This window comes from Lupinus angustifolius, chromosome LG15, assembly GCF_001865875.1.
Source record: "Lupinus angustifolius cultivar Tanjil chromosome LG15, LupAngTanjil_v1.0, whole genome shotgun sequence".
NCBI lineage: Eukaryota > Viridiplantae > Streptophyta > Magnoliopsida > Fabales > Fabaceae > Lupinus > Lupinus angustifolius.
In genome coordinates, this window is record NC_032023.1 from 18,540,773 (window position 1) to 18,568,445 (window position 27,673).

General features: G+C 31.5%; 2 protein-coding genes across 2 annotated transcripts; both read left to right on the plus strand.

The window, feature by feature from the left end:
- LOC109328515 (receptor-like protein kinase 5) lies at positions 5,548 to 9,365 on the plus strand. The gene is made up of 2 exons (XM_019562015.1): positions 5,548 to 8,298; positions 8,775 to 9,365. Exons 1-2 carry the CDS (start codon positions 5,811 to 5,813, stop codon positions 9,176 to 9,178), a joined length of 2,892 nt encoding a protein of 963 aa, XP_019417560.1. The 5' UTR covers positions 5,548 to 5,810; the 3' UTR covers positions 9,179 to 9,365.
- Positions 24,416 to 26,885, plus strand: LOC109328538 (tubulin alpha chain-like). Its single transcript, XM_019562044.1, has 5 exons — positions 24,416 to 24,531; positions 24,562 to 24,660; positions 24,742 to 24,976; positions 25,219 to 25,589; positions 26,091 to 26,885. The coding sequence occupies exons 2-5, from the start codon at positions 24,568 to 24,570 to the stop codon at positions 26,745 to 26,747; spliced, it is 1,356 nt and encodes a 451-aa protein (XP_019417589.1). The 5' UTR covers positions 24,416 to 24,531; positions 24,562 to 24,567; the 3' UTR covers positions 26,748 to 26,885.

A 27,673-nucleotide genomic window follows, 5' to 3' on the forward strand; every position in this document is an offset into this window, starting at 1 on the left:
TGTGTAACTAGAGATGAGGTGATTTTTTTGTATAAGTCAACCAACATTATTCATCCCTGAAATTCCAATAGGTTCATGCATCTGAATTGAATGTTGAGATTTTTGTTTGTATATTCAGCCATTTCGCTATCATCTGTCTGGCGACCATTAATTTTAAAAAATAAGTTATTTTCAAAAGATAAGCTACATATAGTAGAAAGAAAGCTAGAATAGGCCCACAAACAAAATAGATTTTGCAATCATGAGGCAAGATAATAATTATATTATAACAAAACAAGTTGAATTCAGATATATATATGAATGTACCCTGTTCTTATCATTGCATAACTACCCGAATGCATATATAACCTTCTCTAAGCTTTAGTCTTTACTATAATACATATAATTGATGTATTTTTCTTACAAAAATTAATAAAAATATTATAAGAAACAATTTCGAACTGTTTTGGTTTTCAAATGTTTCTCATTTTTCTCTAACAGCACATTTGTTTTTTGAATTACTTGAAAGAATTTTCTGTGGTCTGTAAAAGAAAAATAAATAAATAACTCTCCCTCTACTATTTAGCACCAGCAGTTTAATTGGAAAAAAAAATCCAAGTTTGAATTAAAGTTTATTTAAATGGGTGAGAAGTTGAGAACTTTGCCCGCTTAAGCATAATTGTTGGTAGTATATGTTGTTTATACCCAAAAAATTAGTCAAACTCAAATTTTATGTACTTAAAAGTTTGGGTGATGGCTATCAGCATTCCAAATTAATATATCTATCCAATAATTATTTTATTATCTTACGTTTTATCATTTATTTAAACACATGCTCTCATTCAATATAATTGTTTTATTATCTTATATTAAATATTACCATTCTTTTTTTACGTATCAACATGAATTAACTTTCCACCAGCCTAATGAAAAAACCTATGGCTTTGGCCTTTGAGTACAAGAGGTTGAATCCTTTCTTGATGCCAGACATTTTTTATGGCATCAACTATGTATATGAATGAGCTGTAATTTGTATATACATAAGAATTTTTTGGTACTACCAAGTCTCCCCTCACTTTTTCGGGACGTGTGATTGTTCTTTCCAACCAGTGCCGCTTATATGAATTGAATACACTTTTATGAGACAGCAGGTGTCCGCCCAAAACAATATGGGTTACCACACAATATAAGGAATAGAGTTTGGGTCTCCAACAAGGCATTCCACATAGCAGACGAGAGCTCGAAAGCCCAAATCTTGTGCGACCCACTAGTAGGTGGAGCAATGAATGGTGAAACCTTAGGCCATGTACAAAATACTAATCAAAATCCAATTAAGTTTCAACTATGGATCACATGGGTCTGTATAGTTAGTTAAATGAAGTTTAGATTTAAATCCCAGATAGTAGTTTTGAATTCTAATATTTATTCCTAACTTCATGTGTATAAAAAACATATTTGTATAACAACCGTGTAGAAGATGAGATTTTTCTTCTTTCTTAACTGTGCATGTAGGATTTTCAACTGTTGCTATATGAACACATCACGGAATAAGAAGAATTTATCAACTTTGTAACTTTGTTCAGAATATAAGTAAAAAGTACAACAAAGATGTAGAACAAAGTGAGTATGGTGAAGGAGAAGAGTAGTGGGGTAAGAGAGGGAAAGAGTTTGATGTGAATGTTAAGGGGTGAGGAAGGGGGGGAATAAAAGATTAAAATAACAAGGGAATTATGGAGTGATAAATGATGATAAAATGGGATATATAAATGGTGTCTCATAGTTTGTGTCACTTCATGTGTCATGAACTTGTACTTGGTCAAAAAATAATATTTAAGTTAAAATTTAATTATTAAATATTTTTATAATCAATCACAAATCCATAACGTATGAAACGACACAAACTATGGAACAATATATGTACTCTATATAAATGTTAAAATATGGTGTAAATATTGATCCCCAATTTATTCGTATAATTATGTCTTTTTAGACTACTCCTCAGTGAACATGTTAAACCCTAGTTGTTAGGCCCATAACTAATGTAGAGTTCTCTCCTTTTGTATTTAACCTAAGCTTGTTTAGAAGAAAAAGGCAATGAAAAACTTTTGATATTTTTCTTATTTTGTTCGTCTTCTCTATTTACTTTCTTTATAGCTTAGCTGAATCTGAAAGTCCTGGCTTCTTTCATGTATTTGTAGGATAACACTATCATCACCATTTCATTATGCTAGTTGATTTATTTAAGTTCAAGCAGATTCTACCATTGAAACAATTTATTTTTTAATCACATGCATCATTTATTATATACAATTTGGTCCAAGTCAAAAGTATTATTATAAGTTTTAAAATTATCCTCATCAATTATTTAATGTGTTTCAATTCGAAAATGTCAATAATATAGCGAGTTAGTATGATTACAATTAGACTTTTTCCACTACTCTTTCCAATGCAAATATATTATATTGTTAATACACTACACGTAACTAATATAATCAACTTCTTAAAGATCGATAATTTTCATTCTTATCCTATAGAAATTAAATTTGAAATAGCACAATTTTTATTTTCGGAATATTTCATCATGTGCTGTGACGCGGCCTTCAGTAGCATGAAAACTTAAGCTTATGAGACTAAGCGTGTGGCAATTGTTAACATTTTTGCATATAAAATATTCTCAATCGTTTTAGAATTCTGCAGTGTACTTGAAGGAATATAAATAGAGCAGAGTTATCCATCTACAATGTCTGTTTATTCCTTACAAAAGCATAACATTTTTTTTCCGGGAGAAACTAAAAAGGGTTCCAGAAGAATTAGGGTGAAACAAGTGATGTCACTTCTTACCTTAAAGTCTTAAACAATCTTAACGCATATAACATGTAGCAGTATTCAACAGATTTAATCATATAAATTGGCCAATATACATTATTTTAAATTTACTTAACATTAACAATTAAATTACATTTTTATATTCAAATTCTACATATAATAGTTTAAATTATATTGAAATAATATAGAAAGAAATATATAATGTAATAAAGTAGGTCAACTTCTTAGCTTTTATATTAGGCTGCATAAAACATGTATGTTAAGTTAAATATATTTTTAAGAAACAATTTACTATTTATTAAGAGTATAATATTTATAATGTTAGGGTAAAGCTTTTGTAAACAGTCAGTACATTAGTTACCATTTATTTATTTTACCTTTTTAAAGAGTGAATAATGATTAAACATGAATAAATAATGATAGACTCATAATATATAAAACTTTGACATCATCAAATGTCAATAGATACATTTTTCTTCCCAATTATTAAAAAATCCCCTATTATAAATTAGATAATAGACCCCATAAACAAATGAGCAAATATCCCTTGCCAAATCAACACTACTTTTGGGGAGTGGGCATCTTTGCTTGCTAGTTGCTTAACACTTCCATCATTGAGCACTCATCATAGAGATTCCCACTAATGTTATATGGGCTCAACAACCCCCACTGGGCTTTCACTCAAGGGCCTATTAAACTGTTGTGTGTAATTAGTCAGCACAACTTATTGATTATGATTAGCATTCATGTTATTCGGCAACCCCTAAACCCTTCCACATAAAGAACAAAACGAAACAAAAAAAGTAACCCCAATTCAAACCCAAGAAATTGTATTCTAAAAAGGCCAAAGGCAATATAAATAAAATGAGAAACTTTATTCAACGAGAATGATGTCAATGTTTCATCTCAAAATCATTTGATAACGAGAGAAATAGTCCAACATATATTCAAGTCACTTCCCAAAATACCCCCTTCACATAAGCCTGTTGGGATCAGGCGAAATGTTACATTTGACTTATAACTAAATGATATCTTTTTTGGCTCATGACAACCGAAAAAAAGTTGGACTCTGACTCTGATATCATGCTAAGGTTTCATCTCAAAACTAATTAACAATAAAAGAAGTATTCCAACATGTATTTAAATCATTCTCAAGATAATGAGGTAAACGATGTGAGACTCATTTTCCAACAAAACTTTAACCTTCCATGAAAAAGGTTTGAGCCTTTAACTTGAAAGCTATTAAAATTCCTTTGTTGATATCAATTATTATTTTTACATAACACCACTTTCCCATGAATGTCAGGCATAAGAGTTTAAGGAATGAAAATAGGGGATAAATACAATCCATATTTTTCATGTTACCCCAAGATATAATAAGTTACATAAATTTAAATTACCAAATGATAAAATCACTTAGCATATATCTGAACAAATATAGAGAATTTGAGTCCGCAGCTATAACCCACTAAGGCCTCAAACTCTATCCATTCGATCAATTATGAAAAAATGATTCACAAAACTTTTAAGCTGAAAACTACAAGGCAAACGGAGAAAAGGTTCAAAGAAAAGAAGGGATGGGGATCAGCTGTCCCCAACTATGTCCCAACCACGTCCCTGACTAATTACAATAAAGTAAAATTGATAAAGTTATAAATATTTAATTTTTTTAACTAACGTGACATAATATAATTGGCCTGAGACAGAGTTTGAGACATGGTTTAGGACAACAGATCCTTGTCTGAAAAGAAGAACTTATCTAAGCACCTTTAGTTCTCCACTTTCACAAACAAAACCCTTTATCTGACCTTTAACCAAAATGGTCCTAAAGAATGGGATTGGTGGCTAAGTTCATATTTTCCTTTAGGCAGAGACAGTAGTAACAATCCTTGTTTAGTCTTATTCATATTCTTTATATAAAACACATTAAGATATAATGCATTTGCTTTACCAACTATAGACTTATAGAATAAGACTTGTTAGGAAGTAACATGGTCCTCTTGATCAATTATAGAATATGGTCCATACCCTTTTGATGCAAACTATTCTATACATAATCCAACCAATCAGGTTTTTATTTATTTCTGATGGGGGACAGAAAAAGTAGAGAGAATATTTCAAATAAAGAGAAAATAGAAACATGAGTTACACTGATTATACGCGGTACATGATTTGAGGAAACTCATATTCGTACTGCTATACATATATACATACACCTTCTCATTACTCCTGCAAAACCAATTCATGCATGCCTAGCCAACCTATTATTATAGGTAAAGAACATCCTTAAAGAAGTTTGAAGGAATATATAATAATAATCAGACACTTTAAAAAAAATAAAAAACATAAACTAACAGACATATATTTTAATGATCGATGTTAAAACCTTGTTCTGAACTTCTAATCTATGTAAAGCAATATAAAAGATAAAACAATAGTCTGTTGGTTCATGAGCACTGAAGGTGCATTTATTCCTTTATATCTTGTATTATTGAAATCAGATATATCTGTAATAATTTGGGTAGGCTGGGAATCTAAGAGATATATATGGTTCATAACATTAGATGGAAGAAAAAATATATATTATTTTCTTCCAAAAAAGAAAGTGGAATCACATCAAAGGGTGTTGTTCAGTGAAACAAGTGGTGATTAAGATCAAATGCAGTTTTATTCTACATCCCTCTACATGATATATGATAAGTATAAAGTACTATTGTATTAATGTTATTCTATACATGATCTAGTGGTAGTGGAGTATAAATATAAAGCCTCTTTATACCAATGATATATATGTTCACTTCTCCCATTACTACTACAGCAACAAGAACCTGCTTTTTCATCCCTTAATCTTTGTCACTGCTATACCAATTAGTGATCCACTACTCCAACCATTTCATCTTATATACTCCTCTTACTCATTTCATTCTTTGCAACATTTACACTGACCACAAACAACCATAAAAAACAACCCTTCTTCTCTTTTTTCTTTCTTTCTCTCAAAGAAAATGAAACATCCATTAATGTCCCTCTTTGTTATTGGAGTAATGATTATTATTTCCATGTCACAAGTTATGAGTAGTACAAACCAATCTCAGTTTTTCTCTCTTATGAAGGAGTCTCTTTTAGGAAACTACCCTTTGGTTTGGGATGATGGAAATAAATCTGTGTGTCACTTCACTGGAGTTGCATGCAATAACAAAGGCGAAGTTATCAACCTTGACCTTTCAGGTTGGTCAATTTCAGGGAATTTCCCTTCAGATATATGCACTTACCTGCCAAACTTGCATGTCCTCAATCTTGGCCACACCAAACTCAACTTCAATACACATAGCATAATCAATTGTTCTCACTTGGAAGAGCTAAACATAAATCATATGTCCCTCACAGGAACTCTACCAGATTTCTCACCTTTGAAATCTCTTAGGATACTTGACTTGTCCTACAATCTATTCACTGGTGAATTTCCCATGTCAGTGTTTAACCTTACCAATCTTGAAGTTTTAAACTTCAATGAAAATGGAAGGTTCAACTTATGGCAGTTACCAAATAATATAGACAGGCTGAAAAAACTGAAGTCTATGATCTTGACAACATGCATGGTTTCTGGCCAAATTCCACCAATTATAGGGAACATTACTTCCCTTGTTGATCTTGAATTGAGTGGTAATTATCTCACTGGAAATATTCCTAAAGAGCTTGGATTACTGAAGAATTTGCAGCAGCTTGAGCTTTACTATAACCAACAACTTGTTGGTAACATACCTGTGGAGTTTGGAAATCTCACTGAGCTCATAGATTTGGATATGTCAGTGAACAAATTAAGTGGCAGTATCCCAGCATCAGTTTTTGCCCTTCCAAAGCTTAAAGTCTTGCAGCTTTACAACAATAGCCTCACAGGAGAAATCCCTGATGAGATTGAAAACTCAACAACCTTGAAAATTTTGTCACTTTATGACAATTTCCTGAGAGGACAAGTCCCTAGTAAACTAGGACAGTTCTCAGGAATGGTGGTTCTGGACTTGTCAGAAAACAACCTGAGTGGTCCATTGCCAACAGAAGTTTGCAAAGGAGGTAATCTACTCTACTTTCTTGTTTTGGATAATATGTTTTCAGGTGAGATACCAGACAGTTATTCAAACTGCATGACACTTTTGAGGTTTAGAGTCAGCAATAACCGTCTCGCCGGATCGGTTCCCGAGGGACTCCTTGGTCTACCACATGTTTCAATCATTGACTTGAGTATCAATAATTTGACTGGTGCAGTTCCTGAGATAAGTGGAAATTCTAGAAACTTGTCTGAACTTTTCTTACAGAGGAATAAGATCTCAGGTGTCATACCTCCATCATTGTCAAGAGCTATTAACCTTGTCAAGATTGATTTCAGCTATAACTTTATTTCTGGTGCAATACCTTCTGAAATTGGTAACCTTAGAAAGCTTAATTTGCTTACTTTACAAGGCAACAAACTAAGTTCTTCAATTCCTAGTTCACTCTCCTTATTGGAATCCCTTAACCTTCTTGATCTCTCCAACAATCTCTTAACTGGTAGTATCCCTGAAAGTCTCTCAATACTGCTTCCAAACTCCATAAACTTCTCAAATAATTTACTATCTGGTCCAATCCCTCCAAAGTTGATCAAAGGAGGCTTACTAGAAAGCTTTTCGGGGAATCCTGGCCTATGTGTGCTACCAGTGTATGCTAATTCATCTGCTCAAAACTTCCCTATATGTCCACATAACTACAACAAGGGTAAGAGTATAAACACAATTTGGGTAGCTGGTGTATCAGTTGTTTTGATATTCATTGGAGCCGGCTTGTTCATGAGACGTCGCTGCAACAAAGAGACATCTGTAGTGGAAAATGATGAGACAATGTCTTCTTCATTCTTCTCTTATGATGTGAAGAGCTTTCACATGATCAATTTTGATCAAAGGGAGATCATTGAGTCCTTGGTGGATAAGAATGTGATTGGGCATGGAGGGTCTGGGACAGTGTACAAGATTGAGTTTAAAAGTGGAGATGTTGTTGCTGTCAAGAGTCTGTGGAGCAGAAAATCCAAGGATTCGGCTGCCGAGGATCGGTTATTTATGGACAAGGCACTGAAAGCAGAAGTGGAGACACTAGGGAGTATAAGGCACAAAAACATAGTCAAACTCTATTGTTGCTTCTCTAGTTTGGATTGCAGCTTGTTGGTTTATGAGTACATGCCTAATGGTAACCTATGGGATGCCCTCCACAAAGGTTGGATCCATTTGGATTGGCCTACTAGGTACAAAATTGCTCTAGGAATTGCACAGGGTCTTTCATACCTCCACCATGATTTGCTTCTTCCTATTATCCATAGAGACATTAAAACAACTAACATCCTCTTAGATGTTGATTATCAGCCCAAGGTTGCTGACTTTGGGATTGCCAAGGTTTTTCAAGCAAGAGGAGGGGGGAAGGATTCCTCTACTACTGTTATTGCAGGAACATATGGTTATTTAGCCCCAGGTATAATTCTCTTACAAAAGTCAAGTATACACTATAAAGTGATCATCATTCAAATCATGCAAATTACCATGATTTATTAAAGAGTGTGCGCCTAACGCAACGATAAGGTCGTTGCTTAGTGACCATGAGTTCACGGGTTCAAATCCGGGAAGGTGGAAATAGCCTTTCCGCTTTTGGAGGTAAGGCTGTATGCATCTACTATCCCGATACCCCAGTAAGTGAGAGCCAAGTGCATTAGGCTGCTGATTAAGTATACAATTATTCATTGACTGTCTATTACTGAAGCTATTGTGCTTGAATATTCTCATAGAACTGAGTTATGCATTTCTCTCTTACCAAAAATGATGATAATGTTTTTTACCACATTTAATTGAGGTGTATAACATAAGTAATAGTATTTTGAATTTTCCAATTAGTCCTGTAGTTTTCTGAATCTTTAATTAATTCCACATTCCACTTGTTGTCATGGCTGACAGAATATGCATATTCACCAAGACCAACCACTAAGTGTGATGTGTACAGTTTTGGGGTAATTTTGATGGAATTGTTAACTGGAAAGAAGCCTATTGAGTCAGAATTTGGAGAAAACAGAAATATTGTGTTTTGGGTTTCAAACAAAGTAGAAGGCAAGGAAGGAGCTAGGCCTAGTGAAGTACTTGATCAAAGATTATCAGCTTCATTCAAAGATGACATGATCAAAGTTCTAAGGATCGCGATTCGCTGCACCTACAAAGATCCAGCTAGTAGACCAACCATGAAGGAGGTTGTTCAGCTTCTGATTGAAGCAATACCAAGAAGTTCAGATTCTAGCAAGTTATCAAACATTGCCACTAAAGAAGTATTAAATGCCACCACAGTAAAGAAAACATATGAATTATAATTAAGTAGCTTAAAGGTGTAAGAGGGAGCATAAAACAACTACATAAGCAGTCTATTTTCCATGTAACTGAGACTCATTGTGCATAGAAAAAGTTACTATAAGTTTTAACTAGACAAGTAGTTTGTATATCCTATCTTTGGTTCTGGCTTTTAATTTCTATATATTGATGCTTCAATTTGCTGATAAATACTATTTGAATTTTTAGTTTTGACTTTTGTAAAAAAAATCAGAGATAAAATTGGTATCCATGCTTTACAGTTTTCAAGCAGAGTATCCATATTTGATAGGCCCACACTTGAAACATTTCAGCAACTTGCTTAGAAGAATTTGTTTTTTTCTTTCTTTTTTTTGATGCCATTCATCACTTTAATTTTGAGAGATGCAAGATGGCTCCAATAAAGAGTAAAAAGGGAATATGTTAGTAAGGACCAAAGATTATGATTCTGAAGAAGCTCCTTTTTTCCTTTTCTTTAAGACAATGGGTTCTAGATTCTGAATACAATATTAATGCATGATTTATATGTGGAGGGACCCCTCAGCAAAGCTATATCCACTGGAAAAAAGGTTGAATGGGATATGATTGATTGATGAGAGCATCTTGTTGCCATTTTAGCTAGGGAAAGAGAAGAAAGCAATATCATTAAGCTTTTCAGTTTTCTTCTTGCATCATTATTTAGAAACAAGGATATGATGTGTCAAATTATGTCTTGAATCTTATCTTACATCATTGAAAATATCATGTTAATTACAAAATTAAACATTTATTATTTTTTCATTTTCGTTTAATTGTCATTGGTACGTGACAAAATTTGAAACATGGTTTCAGATATCAACCTTTGTTCTTTTTTAGTGGAACTTGAATTGATTGTACTGTTAGAGTAAGGCCCAGGGAGATATAGGGAGGGGCATCAACCATGTTTAGCCGTTGGTAGTGATCCATAAACCTCCACTCAAATTGAATTCCCCCTTAATTTATTGAAAGGAATTTTATGTGTGGCATTAGATTGAGAGTAATCTTATGAATATGTTAGTTGGGTCCTTTGATCATGCTGACACATGTTTAATTTTTGCTATAGATACTATCTCAAATAGAGATTGTACTTACTTCAGTGATCTCTATAGTTCGAAAGGGTTAGTCTTTGATTTATTATCAGATAAACATCTCTGATGCACACCAAAATGATTTGCATAATTTTCACTATTTAATTATAATTGGTTGTACCTCTTTTTCTATGCATCTATGCTCTAATTCTGGTGCATACCATATATGTGAGTGATGTGAAGGCATGGGATGTGCACCTAGCATTTTTCCTACTCTAAACCATTGTCTTAAACTTGCTGAACAACTCTCACTACTTGAACAAGGTACAATAGAGTCCCAAATAAAAGCCAAATTTGTAGTGTGAAATGAAGAGGAAAAGTGGAAAACCTAGTCAAACTCATTAAAAATGCATGCTTCAAGTAAATATTGATACAACAATATCATATAACTAAGACTACAGTAAAATTGGTTTCATGGAAAAGCAAATCATAAAAGCACAAAGAACAAAAACAATGGCACATGCTTGTTACCTCGTATTGCATAATTGTATGCATAGCCACACGTGTATGTGCAACTCTATTTATCTGTGTTTCTGTTCATGCATGTGCATGATAAGTGGTTGGCGGGGTCACCCTAGAAGAATGAGATTCACAAGAACAACATTTCTTTAGGCCTAATGGAGAGCCCATAAAGAAAAAGTGAGAAGGTTCGATAATAATAGAATATTTTTTATTATAAAATGAAATAGACCAAAGGAATCAACAATGGAGATCTCCTCTTATGGTTTATGTCGTGATGCGTGTCCCGATCGAACCAATTAATTTATATCATTAATTAAATAAAAAAATTATAAAAATAAAATTATATATATTCAGTGTAAAAAGGTATATACGTTTTTTTGGAACAAATGATCTTTGATCGAGGCATCAACTACTTCCGAAGCATGCTTTGATGTGAGAAGAAGGCAGTAAATATTAGGATATGTATATCTTCCATAAGTACAATAATAAGAACCAAAAGGGTTCAAATAAGATACACAGATATACCCTGCACCAGATTTAATAATAAGTGCATATTCTATATTGATTTAGGAATATCATATTTAATCACAAAAGTCAGCTTAATAAGTATATATCTTTTACTAATAACAATTCTTTTCTAGTCTGATCAACATAATCAAAGGGTGAAATAGATAACTTTCACTGAATCAAATAGTCACTCCAATCAAAAGTAATTGATGTCTATTAGAACACACACCTATTCGTACAACAATGAATTGTTAAATATGAATTGAACTCGAATGCCTGAAGTGTTAAATGGCCAATTCATCATGAACTAGTAATTGCTGATCACCTGACAAACCAAAATGATGCACTATAAAGACAATAATTGTGAACCAGACCAGTAACACAATAATATTATAGTGTACATGATTTACATTATTTGTTTATATTATAATGAATTAATGAGTGTAACCCCACCAGGGTCTACAAATCCTAAGCTAAGACAAATCTAATTTACCAATAATTTCAAGTTCCAATGGGGTAATGAATTTGACATTGTGAACATCATTGGGAACATTGCTATTCTTAAGCACTTTGAGAAAAATAATGATGCGAAGTGTGTGTCATTTTCTTTGAAATATCACAAAGCGTGTGTGTGCTCACCTCTTCGAGTTGAAAAATTAGTGGTGCACCCACGTGGTACGTGGAGGGTGAGTTTAAAATGCTTTTTTTTCTTTCTAGTTTAACTAGTTTAATGGGTATGGACAGTATAAAGTTTTTTTAGTATGGTGAATATAAAGTTTTTTAATCTTGTTAAATCATCATTCCTCGAGTGAATAATTTTTATTTTATTTTTGAACATAACACATTAATTTGCATTTATATTATCCATGCACGGTGTTTTTACTCTTTTTTATTTCTCACGCCCTTGAGAGACGTAACATAATTAATACAATAAAACAAAAAATATATGTTATATTGATTTTTTTCACAAATATAATAGGGAACGAAAGAAAATAAAACTACAATAAGAAAATCTTATTCTATTATGTGTGTTTAGTAATTACTAATTTCATATTATTTTTTATATATTAAATATATCCTCTTATCCGATGGGTATGGAATTAATCGAATTTAATCGCTTTAGATATGCATGATTATTACTTATAATAAGTGACATTTATAGGAATCAAACTTTAGAATTATCTAAGAATCCAGTGAGATATTATATCATTTGATTAACGCTTTAGTGATATTTCATATAAATTAAGTTAGTTGTGTTATCTGATTATAAATGATCAACAAGACATTAATGTAGTAACGTAATATAATGTCTTGTTAGATTTCAAGATGACCAAAATATCAAAAGTTCGATTCTTAAGAGTAACATTTGTTGAGAATGACAATCATGCACTCAAAGGAAATTAGTTCTTTAATCATATGATGAACGAATATCATTCATAATACCACAAAAAGTGATTATAAATGATTTTTTTAAATTTATAGTTTTTTACGAATAAAAAATTTAGACAAGTAAGGTTAGAATTAACATGGCAAAGCCACATTTCTCACAACTTTATAAACTATTGTAGATTTACTTACATGTTATCCAATATTCTCACATTTGATAATAGAATTTGAACTCACAACCCTGAGTTAAGTTAATTATTGATTAATTAGACCATATATAGTCTTCAATAAAGCAAAAAAATATGTTCTTATACAGAAAAAGAGAAAATAATTTGATCATTTTAGCCTTAGTAGCAAAGTCCCCCACCTGGAACAATTACTGTCACTTGGCAGGGAGTGTCTTGTCCAGCAGTGAAAAAGTCAAACCTGTAAGTTCCTATTGAGAAAGATTTTTGTCCCTATGGCTGTTGCCAAGGAAACTCGTGCCTAAAATGTATGTCGCTATTAGGCTCATCATAATCATAAACATTTTTCCTTAACCAAAAACTAATTGAAAAGTTCAATTTCCATAACAAATTATGCTTACCCATAACATAGATCCACAACTTCTATTAGAAGGAATGAAAAAAAAACACATATGATGAAATTAAAGCAATGGCCACTAATTACTAACTGCAAAGACTGTTGAGTTTTGATTGTTTAGTTGGATATTTGGGTCGAGGCCCAACCCATATTTGAATCTTAGGTGATTTTCTGAAATTGGGATTGAATTTTATCGGATATCTTTCATTTATTATTACTAGTGTGCATAACAGTCTGTACTTCATCAACGAATGCTTGGCTAGTGGGGTAAGTTCTGAATGAATTTTGAATTTTCAGGTACTGTATAATATTAAAACCTATTTTTTTTCATTTCTTAGAATAATATTATTAACATGGATGATCATGTATTCAAGAAATAGCTTCTTACCCATAAAATGAATGAGGGAATATCATTTATCAACACACAAAAATGTGAGTTAACTCCAATTTGTGTTTTTAATTATTTTTTGTTCATATTTTTTTAATCGATAATTGTTAGTATGTTAATATTTGTTGTGATGAAATTTAAATCGTCGACTCCGTTCACTCAATTCCTTAAACTTCTCCTTTAATCAGTGAACGAACTTATGACTCCATTTTTAACCAAAGTATTATTACAGTCAAAGTATTATAACAATGTCAAAATGTACCATTATTAATTTATAATGCAAAAAAGTTTTGGACGTAACACATTGGGTTCTTTAAATTTAATTTCACAATGTATTTACATCTAGAGTTAAGTTAGTCGTTTCCTCAATCTTCATTTCTTTTAAAAATGCATATACAATTTCCCTTCCCACTTTTTTACCCAAGAGATCAATCGTGATGAATAAATAAATTAATATTCAAGTTGAAATATTACAAATATTTAAGATGAAATTATATCTTCCAAATTAGATATACCCTATTTTCCATACTTTTACATATTTTCAAATGAATTACTATAATTGTCTGATAGAGCGGGAAATAGGAAGAATATTAAATGTTGTCGTCAATATTTAGTGGTGGGGGTGTAACATAGCGTTGAAGTCACTGAACAAAACATATAATAAAACAGCTTGAATATGCATAAATATAGGGATCTGAATTCTAAATATAGGGACAGTGCGGCTATTCCATTTATTGTTACCAGCACATTTATTAGCTATTTAACAATTAATTGATTACACTCATCTACTTTCTATCTTCCTTTAAATGTACCATCTTTTGTTTTACATGTTTAACTCTTGAAAGAGACAGTTATACTAAATAAACAAACATACCATAGAGTATATTATATCTGCCTGAACAGTTCTCTCTTGTTGCCATGCATTTTCCGTATCACTTTTCATGTTCTTAATCATATTTTTGCTTAGCTGTACTACTGCCATGTGGGGTTTCGTGCTTGGTCCAATAATATAAAGTCTTATTATATATTGAAATAAATTAAAATGTTAATAGATCAATTTTTAAATGTAACACTTTTTTGGAGGGATGATCACACACTCCAAAATGATTAATTCTCTAAGTGAGGACTCTATGTTAACATAGAAACTGAATATCATCATAGTCCATAAAAAATACAATTGAACACATTTGTGCCACTTGATTACTTTGTTTAATCATTTATCTACCGAGCACTAAGTTTAAAAGATCAAAGCAGTAGAGTTTATTAATATATTATGTTATGTCCGGCACATTATTTTTATGAATTACTTTCCGTATAAAAAATATTTATACATCTTCAACATGAAAGATGTTACTACATTAGCTGAACTGACCCAACATATGTAGACATTTCGAGGGATAGAAATCATATGTTGTTTATAATAATGTCTCGTTCCAGTAGAAAATATATGATATTTGTCCCATTACAAGAACATTTAGCACAGGAATATAAAGCTCCTTTGTTATAATCACCATAGAGATAGGGGATTCATATTATTACAAGGGTTGAACACTTCATATTCTAATTTCTAAGGCTCAACCTCAACTCATGATAAACATCTTGTATAAGAGTATTTTTTTTATAGAAAAAAAATCACATTTAATTGCTGTTCAAGAAAATATTTATTATTTATTTATCAATTACTTCATCCAGTATTTGTTTTTCCTAAACTAATTTCACATAAAACTATCATTTAAAAGGTAATTAATTACTTTGATTTAATAATAAAATAATAAATAATTACTATTCATCACGTGATATGTGGAAAGTTGTTTCAATTAAAAATAACATTTGAAATTGTAAAAGTAATTAAATTTGTTTACATTTGGGACAAAAGTATATTGATATTTATTTTTTGGTAGTATTGAAGGTTATTATTCAGTCTTTTGGGTAAAAAATTAATTTCTTTTGGATTGTGTGACTACCTATTTCAATAAGTATCGCTCACATAAATTAAAAATTTAACTTTTAGGTCATTCTGAGAATCTAGTAAAGTCATACATTACTAGAACATCAAAGGTAACGGTGATATTACTTTTGTCATAACTCATGGGTAGGCGATTTATAAAGATGGAGGGCAAAGACGAATTTATGATAATGTCTTTAAATAAATTTCTTTATTATTTTCAGGTACATTACAATTATAATATATTAGCATGTTGATCGACACATAAAATCGATCTGCATTCATATTTTTTCTAATATATAATGTATTAGTATCATGTTATATCAGTGTTGTTAATATCGTATCGATCATCAAACCACTTAGGGTACTGGTATAGTAATATAGTAGTTCAACTAGTGGTTCACTAATTAAATCACATACCGGCGAAATTAGATATAAAAATATAATGTATTACTATTAATGTTGAAAAATCAATAAAAAATCAATATTTTTTTCAATTTCATTAAAAATTTAATTTTAAATAAAAATGGTCAGTATGACTAGTACAGTTCAATTGAAAATCGGCCGGTATGACCAATTTTGGCCAATTTTAACCGGTATGATTGCATGACCGGTATAATTACTGTACCATATCGATATTGAGACCGGTTTACTGATTAAACCGCCCGGCACAAACCGGTTTTTATAACACTATGTTATACTATTTAAGAAAAAACAAATTAAATATAAACGATACAATATATGAACATAACAAATAGTGGAAATATACACAAGAATGTGTGTGAAAGATGAATGATATATTAATATAAAGAATGAAAGCAAAAAAAGTAATATGTAACAGTTTATATTAGTTATTAATGAGATAAGTTACAGAGGATCAATTTGGAACATAAAAATTATATGATGATTATTATTTGTTTTGACTTTATTAATAGTATAGAAGTATAGATATAAATATAGATATTGATAAACTATAGAAATTTATATAAGCATGAAATTAAAAGTTATAAAAGATAAAATATAAAAACATAAAATACTATATGAGTATTTATTTTATGTTTTCCTTTTATCTTTTTTTTTATAAGCAAGAGAATTGGATTAAGAGCACAAGGGGTGCTAACCTAAAGAGAACACAAAGAGGAACAAAATCACAAAGAAGCTAAAATACAAGACAAAATGTCCATACACCAACTAGCAGAAGAAAACAAATAACACTCGGTCTGAGCACAAAACCAAACCTAAGATCGAATCTTAATAAAATTCTAAACATTCAAAACACTAAACTTCGTGTCCCAAAAAACAACCTCATTCCTCATTAACCAAACAAACCAGACCACTGAGAACCACAACATCCTCCACCAATTAAAGTATTTAGCGTTGCTACATAAACTCATGTGGTATCGCAGAGCTTCCGTGATGCAGAAACTCATGTGTTTTCCCTTTATCATTAATATAGAAATATGAATGACATGACATATTATTATTCAGGCAATAATGGATGGGGTCGTTTTTGTATGTTTAGTCTTGGTCTGCAAGGTCATAGTTGGTGCATGTGGTGCACATTTACTTGCTGTACAACAAAACACAGGCCATGGGTGTGATCGTATGTTTGTATATAGGTTTAAGCACCATTGTTTTATAATTATGTGAGTTTTTAGGCTGATTTGTTATAAGTGTATGATACTTAACCTATTTAACATTTTATAAAATTGCAAGGCTGTTTATTTAAAAATTCGATAATAAATATAGTATTCAATTCCCAGGTAATGTTTTTTTAGTTATATGTATTTCTACCCTTTCTACATGTTATATAAAAAATTTGGATGTGCAAATTCCGTTTAAACTTTTAAGCCTCTAGGTGTTATTAAGCTCTGCATGCATGTTTTTTTATACAAACACGTTTCTCAAGCACCAACGGTTAATTAAGGTGGCATGTTTCCCTTGCGTAATAATAATTCAGAATTTGAGTCATGCGTGTAAAAAATTTAAAAGAGATTTTACCTGATTATAATCTCATGACTCCGTTGATAGAGATAGAAGGATTAGAAAAAGAAGGAGAACGTATTTGGTACTTGTTGGATCCGTCACGGGAATGAAAGAACATAAGTAAAAAGTTTTAAACCTTTGAAGAATTGGGGAATGCAATAAAATCCATGAGAATACAAAAAAGTGCTTTTAATAATTAATACACTATTAAGTAGGGTGAGAAATCCACTTAATACAATAATAAATTTGTTAAATTTATTTTTTATTTTAGCCAATAATTCTGGACAAATCCAATAATTTAAATTAGTGAATAAATCTAAAACATTAAGTATTTCTAGAATTAATAGTTAAAATAAAAAGTAAATTTTAAAAACTTAGTATTAAAATAAGCGATAAAATATGTCAAAAGTTGGTGTGACATTGATCTCACGTCATTTCAAAGTCTCTCAGTCAAAATGGCCAACCAGCCACGACATACCGAGCAACGTTCAAAACAAACCTTACGCCAGTGCCCCAATGTCCTTTTTTTTCTTTCTTTTTATAACACCGATGCAAACAGGAGTATATTATAAAGGATTCAATATGTATACAGACGGTGTAAATATTTTTTACACTATTAGTCAATCATCTACCATTGATTTATTAATTATTATTGACTGTCAAATAAAAGTAATATAAATCAATGGTGGATGATGTACTGATAGCGTACAAAAATTTGCACTGTCAGTGCACATATTTTAAACTTTATTATAAAACATGTAAACTTAAAATTAACAAGATTTTTTCACTACTCAGAAACTTTTATTCACATAATTTTATATTTATACAATATTTAGATTTATTTTAGTTTCTTAATTTCGTTGTAAAACTAATTTTGTCTGCTTGTTATTATAAAATAGTTTTAATTGAGTTATATATTAATAAGATTAACTAATTTTGCTCTAATAAGAATAATTAATCTTATTGGTTTATGAAATATATCATAGTATATAACATTATAATTTTACCCTCCAATTATTTATTGAAAAGTTAATCAATTTACCTTTCTCATTAAAAACAAATGTCAAATAAGGGAATTAAATATTACACAAATCATACAAAATACATTACAAAAAAGAACCATCAAAATCTTCAACTTGTAATAAAAACCAAAATGGTATCACAATAAATATACCAGGCATATTTAGCTAAAAACTTACAACCATGGACACTTTAATCTTTCTATGGATTATATTATTAATTTAAAAATAATATTATTTGGATAACCATATTATAACAATTGTAAGTTATTATTATTAAAAAATAAGAGAGAACTAAGGATAATATGCTTTGTTATAAAAATTTAAATTTAAAATTTTCAAATAACATCATTATAATTTTGTTGATGCGTCACTTTTTAGGGTACTAATTATTTTAGGAGAGATTAAATGATTAATTGATTTGATGGAAAATAAAAAAAAAGTACTGTGTTCTTCTATTAGGGACTAGTCCAAACTGGCTAAAATTTAAATAAATATTTTACTATCAATTTTATTTAAAAAATCGTCATATATAGTATTAAATACTAATAATTCAAATATGTAAATGAGTGCAATAATAAATATCATTCTTTAATTTTATGGTAAGATGAATTGTACTTTCAATTAAATAATAATGAACTAATCCAGCTGATATTAAATAATAATTTAACTATTTTAAACCAGGTACTAAATATTAGTATTTTTACTTCATACTGACTTCTTTAAAAAAGTAAAGAAAAATAATGTTTATTCAATATTTTCTTTTCAAATCTTCATTAAACGCTATATGGTAAACAAGTAATATTTTCCATAATTTAATATAAATTAAGTTTCCATTATATGGAAAATATTGAATAATGCCATATAATATTATATCACAGTTGGATCTAGCAAATTTATAGTCAAAACTCAGAAGATACCAAAAAGAAAAGAAAAAAAAGGGAAAAATTAGAAAAAAGGGTAGAGTAGTGCATAGGAGAGACAAAACGGTGAGTATTAGCAGAAAGAGGAACAAAGAGAAAGTTGAAAATGGCCTTTCACCGGCCTTTTCCCACTTTCCCTAAACCCAAAAAAAACCCAATGCCTTCAAATAATCACTTCTTCAACCAATCACTTTTCCCATTTTAGACATCCTCACACACAACAAAAACTAGACATAGAGAGAGAGAGAGAGAGAAACAATAAAACAACATGTTCTGTTTTGCAGCAATGGATGATGTTGTTGATGATGATGATGATGACATGGTACCTCATGTTGTTGTTGTTCTTGTTCTGTCTTCATCTTATTGCAATGACCCTTTTACCCTTGTTCATCCAAAAGAGGTATCTGTTCATCTTCCCTTTGTAACACAAACCTTGTTCACTTCTATTCAGAGATGAAACAGAACAACAATGAGATTGAGAGAACCATTCTACAATGTAGCTTCCTCTCTCTTTCTTCTTTCTTCATTTGCTTCAAAAAAGGCAGACAGGATGGAGCCAGGCATATTAATATATATTATATATAAATATCTATATCTATATAACTATATATATTTCCAATTTCATCCCCATATATAAATTTTGTTTCTTTTTTTTTGGGTTTTCATCAATATCTGCTTTTTGCACCAAAAACAAAACCTTTTTGTTTTTTCCATTTACCTGAGATTGAAAAGAAGAAAGAGGAGCATACATATTGGTCATCAACCATGGACTATAAATGCCAAGTAATGGAAGAAGAAGAAGAACACAGTGTATCAAGGATTTTCATGATTTGTTGAGTTTCAAATGTATGTATCCTTAAAGTTGTACTCTTTTTTTCATTACTGATCATCACAGAGACAATGTATGTATGGTTTTTTTTCTTCTCATTTTTTTAATACATTGATTTGTTTTTGTTAGCTACTTGTCTTTTATATTTTTGTTTTGTGGTGTTGATTTTTTGTGTCTTTTTTATGCCGGTGTTGCTGCATTAACGTGTATGTTTTTCTTTGGGGTTTAGGGCAAAGCATCGATTTTTACTTATTTTTTATTTGTTGAATCCAATAAGGGGGTGTGATTTGTAGAGGACCTTTTTGGTCAAACGATTCTGTTGAGGTGATTTTGGACAAAGTGAAGAAATTCACTGTTTTGTGTGTGGGAAATGTTGTACTGGAAGATGGAAAAAGGGAAAAAAAACATTTTGATCTAATGTGGTCCATGAATAATGTCAGGGAGCATTGTGGAATCAAAAATCTTATTACTTTTCCCTACCTTTATGTGCTTCACTGATGCAGGTGCAGCATGGCTTGTATTGCATAAACACTATAGCCTTATTTTTTGTGAATTTGTCTGATCAGGGTTTGCAGTGAATTGAGCAATGAATATTGTGCTTATGTTCTTTACTTTATGCTTATATGAATCTAATGTTCAAGAGTCCCTTAAAGATTTCAGAAAGAAACTAAAAAGAAAGAGATACCTTTCTATAGCTGCAGACTGTGACTTTGAATGGCTTAAACACTATTATTTTCACTCATTTCTGGTCTAATTTCCTATTCTTTAATAGTTCTCATTCTTTAGGATGTGACTATTATCCTCCTATATTTTCCATACTCTTTCATTCTTATAGTGAAGCAATCATTTGCATCCTGTAGTAGTATTTGAGTATTTCTGTTTTAGCATAGTGACTTTTACATATTTTCCTATATAAAATGTGCATTCTGTCTAATGTTTGAACTCTCTTGGGAGCATATTGATTCTCTTCATATGTAAATTTCCTTTCTATCTGTCATTATCAAACAAAGACCTTCCTGGATTATAGATTCAGTGGAATTTCCTACAACCAAGTTAGGTTTTGTTTTTCAACTTTAATCCATTTGCTTCTAATATGCCTTACCTTTTCAAATTATTCTGTTTCCTTTTCCTGGGTTGTTTTATCACTGATAGGCACGGAAGCAATTATTTCAATGATGGTCTTCACACTTATCACTTTAGAGAATAGAAATCACATGTCCTGAACATTGTCCCGTTTTCTGTCTCGAGCTCATCAGAATGTTACGTTTTGTTTTTAAATTTTTTTCTTTTATTCATTAAGCAGTGATTCCTAAATTAGGAGGTTAGTGTGCCATATTGCATTAGGACTCTGCATTCTTCTAAACACTGTAGGCTTCAGTTATGAAACAGAATGGAAAATCTAATTTTTTTAGATTTTAAGTTTCAAATGGATGCTTTAGCCTGTCTCTTTTTTAAAGTGTGACATATGCATTGTTTGGCATTTGCTTATTTCAGGAATCACCCATTGATTTTTTATGTCCTGACCAAGAGTCCATAGTAATAAAGATAATCTGTCAGCTTAAACTTTTTGCTTCAGTTGCCACTTTTTCAGGCTTTAAAGTTAATTCTCAAGCACAAAAGAGGAGAGGAGATTAATTTGTATGCTTATGTGTGTTGGGTATTAAATCCTTTTCACTAAAATGGTTCCAAAACTTACCATACATCACTTGAAAATCCATCATATTCATGACAGCCTAATTTGCTTTATATTACCTAATTATCCGGTGAGTGCCTCTGTTGTATGAGGAAATCTAGTACTTCCTATTTTCTCCATTATTCCATTACCTTAAACCATGATTGTTTATCCAAACAAAGCATATAATATTTGATCCTTCTCACCAATCAATCATAGTTTATATCATATGTTATTTGTCCACTACCATATTCCATAAAAAAATTGCAATTTTCCTTAAAACATTACATGCATGTGATTTGTTATGCTCCAAGTGTGAATTCTGTTCGTGTAACAATAATATTATGTTAATGCCTTCTAGTGATAGCCTTACGTGGTTTTATTCCACAAACGATTCCGTTGGTTGTTTTTAATTGAATATTTTTCAATATTAAAATCAATGGTAACAATATAAAAGTAGTCTAACATGTATTTAAATCATTTTTGAGATAACTAAATAGACAATGTGAAACTTACTTTTTAACAATAACTTTATGTAACATTTTCCATCCAATTTTAATGTTTTAGTAAATAATAGACTAGTCGATTTGAGATAAATGTTTGGTTGTTGTAGATAATGATAAACAATTTTGCACCTGTAGCCGTTAGTTCAAGATCATTTTGCAAATTGTATATCATACTAAATAGCTATAAGGACCATTAAAAAAAACTACTAGTCTAAAATAACATAGTTATTCAATTTGCACTTGTTTTATGCTCATTTATATGCCAATCCAATGGATAATCTGATATTTGGCCCTACAATGTTTGCTGTCTCTCTTTGTCCCAACAAAATGCAAACAATTGATATTTCATTTTTCGTTAACAGCTTGTTGAAGTTGTTACGTCTATCAAATATGTAAGCTGTATTATTGTGTACATTAGCTGAACTTGGTCTATCTTTTCTGTAACATGCTATTCTAAACAAATTTAAATTCAAGAAGAATATCATGTGATCTTTTATACTTTAACTGTAGTTGCTGTCGTGTAAATTCAAAAGAGCATGTTTAAAGACGTTGTCCCTAAGCACTAATCACTTGAAAACTTAATGTTTCCAATAAATGTGGAAGATTAACGCTTGCTCAATCAATTTTCTCATCCATTCTTTCTTACCATTTGCAAACTAGTGGTGTGAGTCTGAGTCGATCACCACATCTCCTTTAACATGTATTATTTCACAATAGGGAATGAATGAAATATCTTATGGCATAAGGAGATAAGTTATCTCCTCCTGTCAGTGAAATCATAACATGTGTCATGTTTCATCATTTTTTTTAAATAAACAAAATAACACACATGTCATATTTTTACTGGCTAGAAGAGATAAGTTATCTCCTTATATGAGGAGATACATTATTCTCGTCACAATATTGGCAATTCAATACCTTTAACAAGACGAGGGTAATGCTTACACTGATTTCTTAGCCAAACATGGTCCTTTTAATACCTATACTTTTTTTAATTTTTGACTAATTGGGCAATGAGCTCGCAAATATGTTCCTAACATATGAAGTTTCCTTTGCAAGGCATTGATGTCTCTCTTTATGTTTTCATTTCAACAACTCACCAAATAATCCCCATTCCCCAATACTTATTTGTGTGTTTTTTTAATTACAAAAACAAAATACATTTGTGACTTTGCTTAAGGTGCATGTAGGCAAGATTAAGATCCTCTTCTAAAAGTTTGGGGTTCCAAACAACTATTTCGGTTTAAATTTAAACTTTCTAAGAGCTATGAAGTATGTAGTGGTGTGAGCCCACCAAATATTGGGCCTATTTACCTTCTGGTAGGTATAGTATGCTTCTTTGCACTTCTCTTACCCACAATCTTTTACAAGAAATCATCAATACTTTTTTTGTCTTAAATATACACAAATTTAACTGTATTTGTAGTTTATATCATAAAATTTAATTGAAACAAATTTTCATATATAACATGTTGAATAATAACTATAATTATTTATACTATTTTATTAAATCAAAGCAATTAATTATATTATAACTAATTTCCTTTTAATATATGTGAAATAATTAAATTTATTTATAAAAAGTACAAAATATGGTATATGTCTTGGTTGCAGCAAGAACATAAACCAATGGTATTCCTGGAATTTCAATCCTATCCAAATCAGACTAAAATCTAAATTCCAACAGGCTGAAACAGAAGAAGAATCTTTTCTATTAAGAGGTAAATGCTTGTTTTTTTGTGATGTTTTTTATGGTAAAAATATAATTTGATGATAAATAAAATAATAAAAATATTATCACATATTATTTTTTCTTTATAATAACCTGGGAAAGTGTGCCATAAATATAGAAATTCTAGAAACATAAAAAACAAGATAACCCTTGCTGAGCTGTCAAAGTCAATTAAAAAATCTAAACCACAGATTTGAAATTTAGCCCCTCTTTTTTCTTCTTCCCTTCCCTATATATAACTCCCATACAAACATTTCCGATTCACCATAGAAACCATAAGAAGAAGAAGAAGGCGTCTTAATAAACGCCACTTCAACCTCATTTTTTATTTTCATTTTCTTTCTCTTCAAAATGAGAGAATGCATTTCAATCCACATCGGTCAAGCCGGTATTCAAGTCGGAAACGCTTGCTGGGAACTCTATTGTCTCGAACACGGTATTCAGGTATCATCAATATTATTATTATTATTCAATTTCTTCAAATTTTCAATTTCAATTTTATCTGAATCTTTTTTGTTTTTGCAGCCTAATGGACAAATGTCAAGTGATAACACCGTTGGAGGAGGTGACGATGCATTCAACACGTTTTTCAGCGAAACTGGCGCCGGAAAACACGTCCCACGCGCCATCTTTTTAGATCTCGAACCCACTGTCATTGATGAAGTCAGAACCGGAACCTACCGCCAACTCTTCCACCCTGAACAACTTATCAGCGGCAAAGAAGACGCCGCAAATAACTTCGCCCGTGGCCATTACACCAGTAACTAACTAACTAACTCTAATAGCAATTTATACTTTTTCGCATGTAATCTCTCGAAAATCGAAAAGTCCAAAATAATCCCTATAGGAAACTATTTTAACTCGCATTCGTATCAATGAGTTTTTTATTTATTATCAAATTAGTACACATGAAAATTTAGTCGTATTCACTATTAAAATAAACAATGAAATTGTTGATGTTTCTGAAATTACTAAAACGGTGCGTTTTGGTGATTGTTACAGTTGGAAAGGAGATTGTGGATGTGTGCCTTGATAGGATCCGTAAGCTTGCGGATAACTGCACCGGTCTGCAAGGTTTCTTGGTGTTCAATGCAGTTGGTGGTGGAACCGGTTCGGGTCTGGGTTCGCTTCTATTGGAGCGTCTTTCTGTTGATTATGGTAAAAAATCGAAGCTAGGTTTTACCGTTTATCCTTCACCTCAGGTTTCTACATCAGTTGTGGAACCCTATAACAGCGTCCTTTCAACACATTCCCTCCTTGAACACACCGATGTCTCTGTTCTTCTTGATAATGAAGCTATCTATGATATCTGTAGGCGCTCACTTGATATTGAACGCCCTACTTATACCAACCTCAATCGCCTTGTCTCTCAGGTTTATCTCTATTGCAATCTTGGTTTTTTAATTTGATGTATAGATTAGTACTTGAATTATGGAATAAAATGTGTATGTGAATCAGAGATTATTACAAATTTCAACTTGTCCATCAAATGATGGTAAAATTAGGAGTCCTGTTCAGACACAGGAATAGTATGAGATTAGGTGTATATTTTGATTTGATTATATGATGTTGAGACACTACATTTGACAAAGGGTGACCCATTGCACGAGGCTCTATTTAGTGGGGTTTGGAGAGGCTGCAAATGTAAGCAGCCTTAACCTGCAAGCGGAGAAGTTGTTTCGAAGATTTGAGCTCATGATCTCATTGTTACTAAACAACAACCTTGTTGTTGTGGCAAGCTCACCTGAATTGTATATTGAAATTAATTTAGTTTGATGAGGTTTTGAAGCTCCTTGTTCCTAAATTGAAATTGAGATCATTTGATTAGGTCAAAACTCTAAATCCTTAATTGGAAATTCAATTGAATTTTGCAGGTGATATCATCCTTGACTGCATCCCTGAGGTTTGATGGAGCATTAAATGTTGATGTAACTGAGTTCCAAACCAACTTGGTTCCTTACCCAAGGATCCATTTCATGCTTTCCTCATACGCCCCAGTTATCTCTGCTGAGAAGGCATATCATGAGCAACTTTCTGTTGCTGAGATCACCAACACTGCTTTTGAGCCATCTTCCATGATGGCAAAATGCGACCCTCGCCACGGAAAGTACATGGCTTGTTGCTTGATGTATCGTGGTGATGTTGTCCCTAAGGATGTCAATGCTGCTGTTGCCACCATCAAGACCAAGCGCACCATTCAATTTGTGGATTGGTGCCCAACAGGGTTCAAGTGTGGTATCAATTACCAGCCTCCTACTGTTGTCCCTGGTGGTGACCTTGCTAAGGTGCAGAGGGCTGTTTGCATGATTTCTAACTCTACCAGTGTTGCTGAAGTGTTCTCCAGGATTGATCATAAGTTTGATCTTATGTATGCAAAGCGTGCTTTCGTGCATTGGTATGTTGGTGAGGGAATGGAAGAGGGTGAGTTTTCTGAGGCTCGTGAGGATCTTGCTGCTCTCGAGAAGGATTACGAGGAGGTTGGTGCTGAATCCGGTGATGGAGAGGATGGTGAAGGAGATGATGACTATTAGACTGGATTTTTAATGTGATATATGATGTGTTTCCTGTTATGTTCTTTTGGTTTTTATTTGTGACAGATATGTGTTTTACATTCTTGTATGTTTTGTATGTGATCAAATATCATATGATGTGAACGTTTTATGGGCTTAGCTTTTGCTTGTGTTAAAAATTACCAAACATGGTCTATTATTTCTCAAAAGGAAGACAACTTCTGGCTAAAGTGGGTTCATGATGTATAACTTAAAGGAAATGACTTATGGAACTATGTTTCCACTTCAAAACACCACATGACATTTGAAAGGTTCAATTGCTTCAGGGTAAGAATGGCTCAAAGGTCCATATTGGTAAGATCAAATTGGCCCAATTGAAATGGAGCAATCTTAATGTCCCAAACATTATTTCTTCATTTAGAATAGAGGATACGAACCAACTTTTTTTGAATGCCCATTTTCACGTGAACTTGTGTGGCAAACACAACTTCGGTTTAACATAAGAAAAATTCCAAGATATATATATATATACACAATGAACCAGTATCACTTTCCGAATATGAAGAATAGCAAACTCAAAAGGAAGATCTTATTTGAAATTGATTAGTACGTTTGGGAAGAAAGGAACAATCGCTTAGTGACTAAAACAATTTACAGGCAAATTCTATTTATGCAAGTACATAACCTCTCTCTTACACCCAAGGAAAAGGAAGAGAAAGAGAGTGAATGTGAATAGTAGAGGATATTTTTGAAGTTAGAATGTAAAGTTATTAAAATTTGGTATGAATAGCCATGTCATGGGTAAAAATAGGATTGACCAGTTGTAGAACACCGGATAATATAATGCATAAGTTGAAACAAGACACAAATTGGAGATTTATATATTATTTTTGTCCTCACTTTCTTAAATTTCTTGATCGGTCCTTTAATAGCTACACCCCATATTT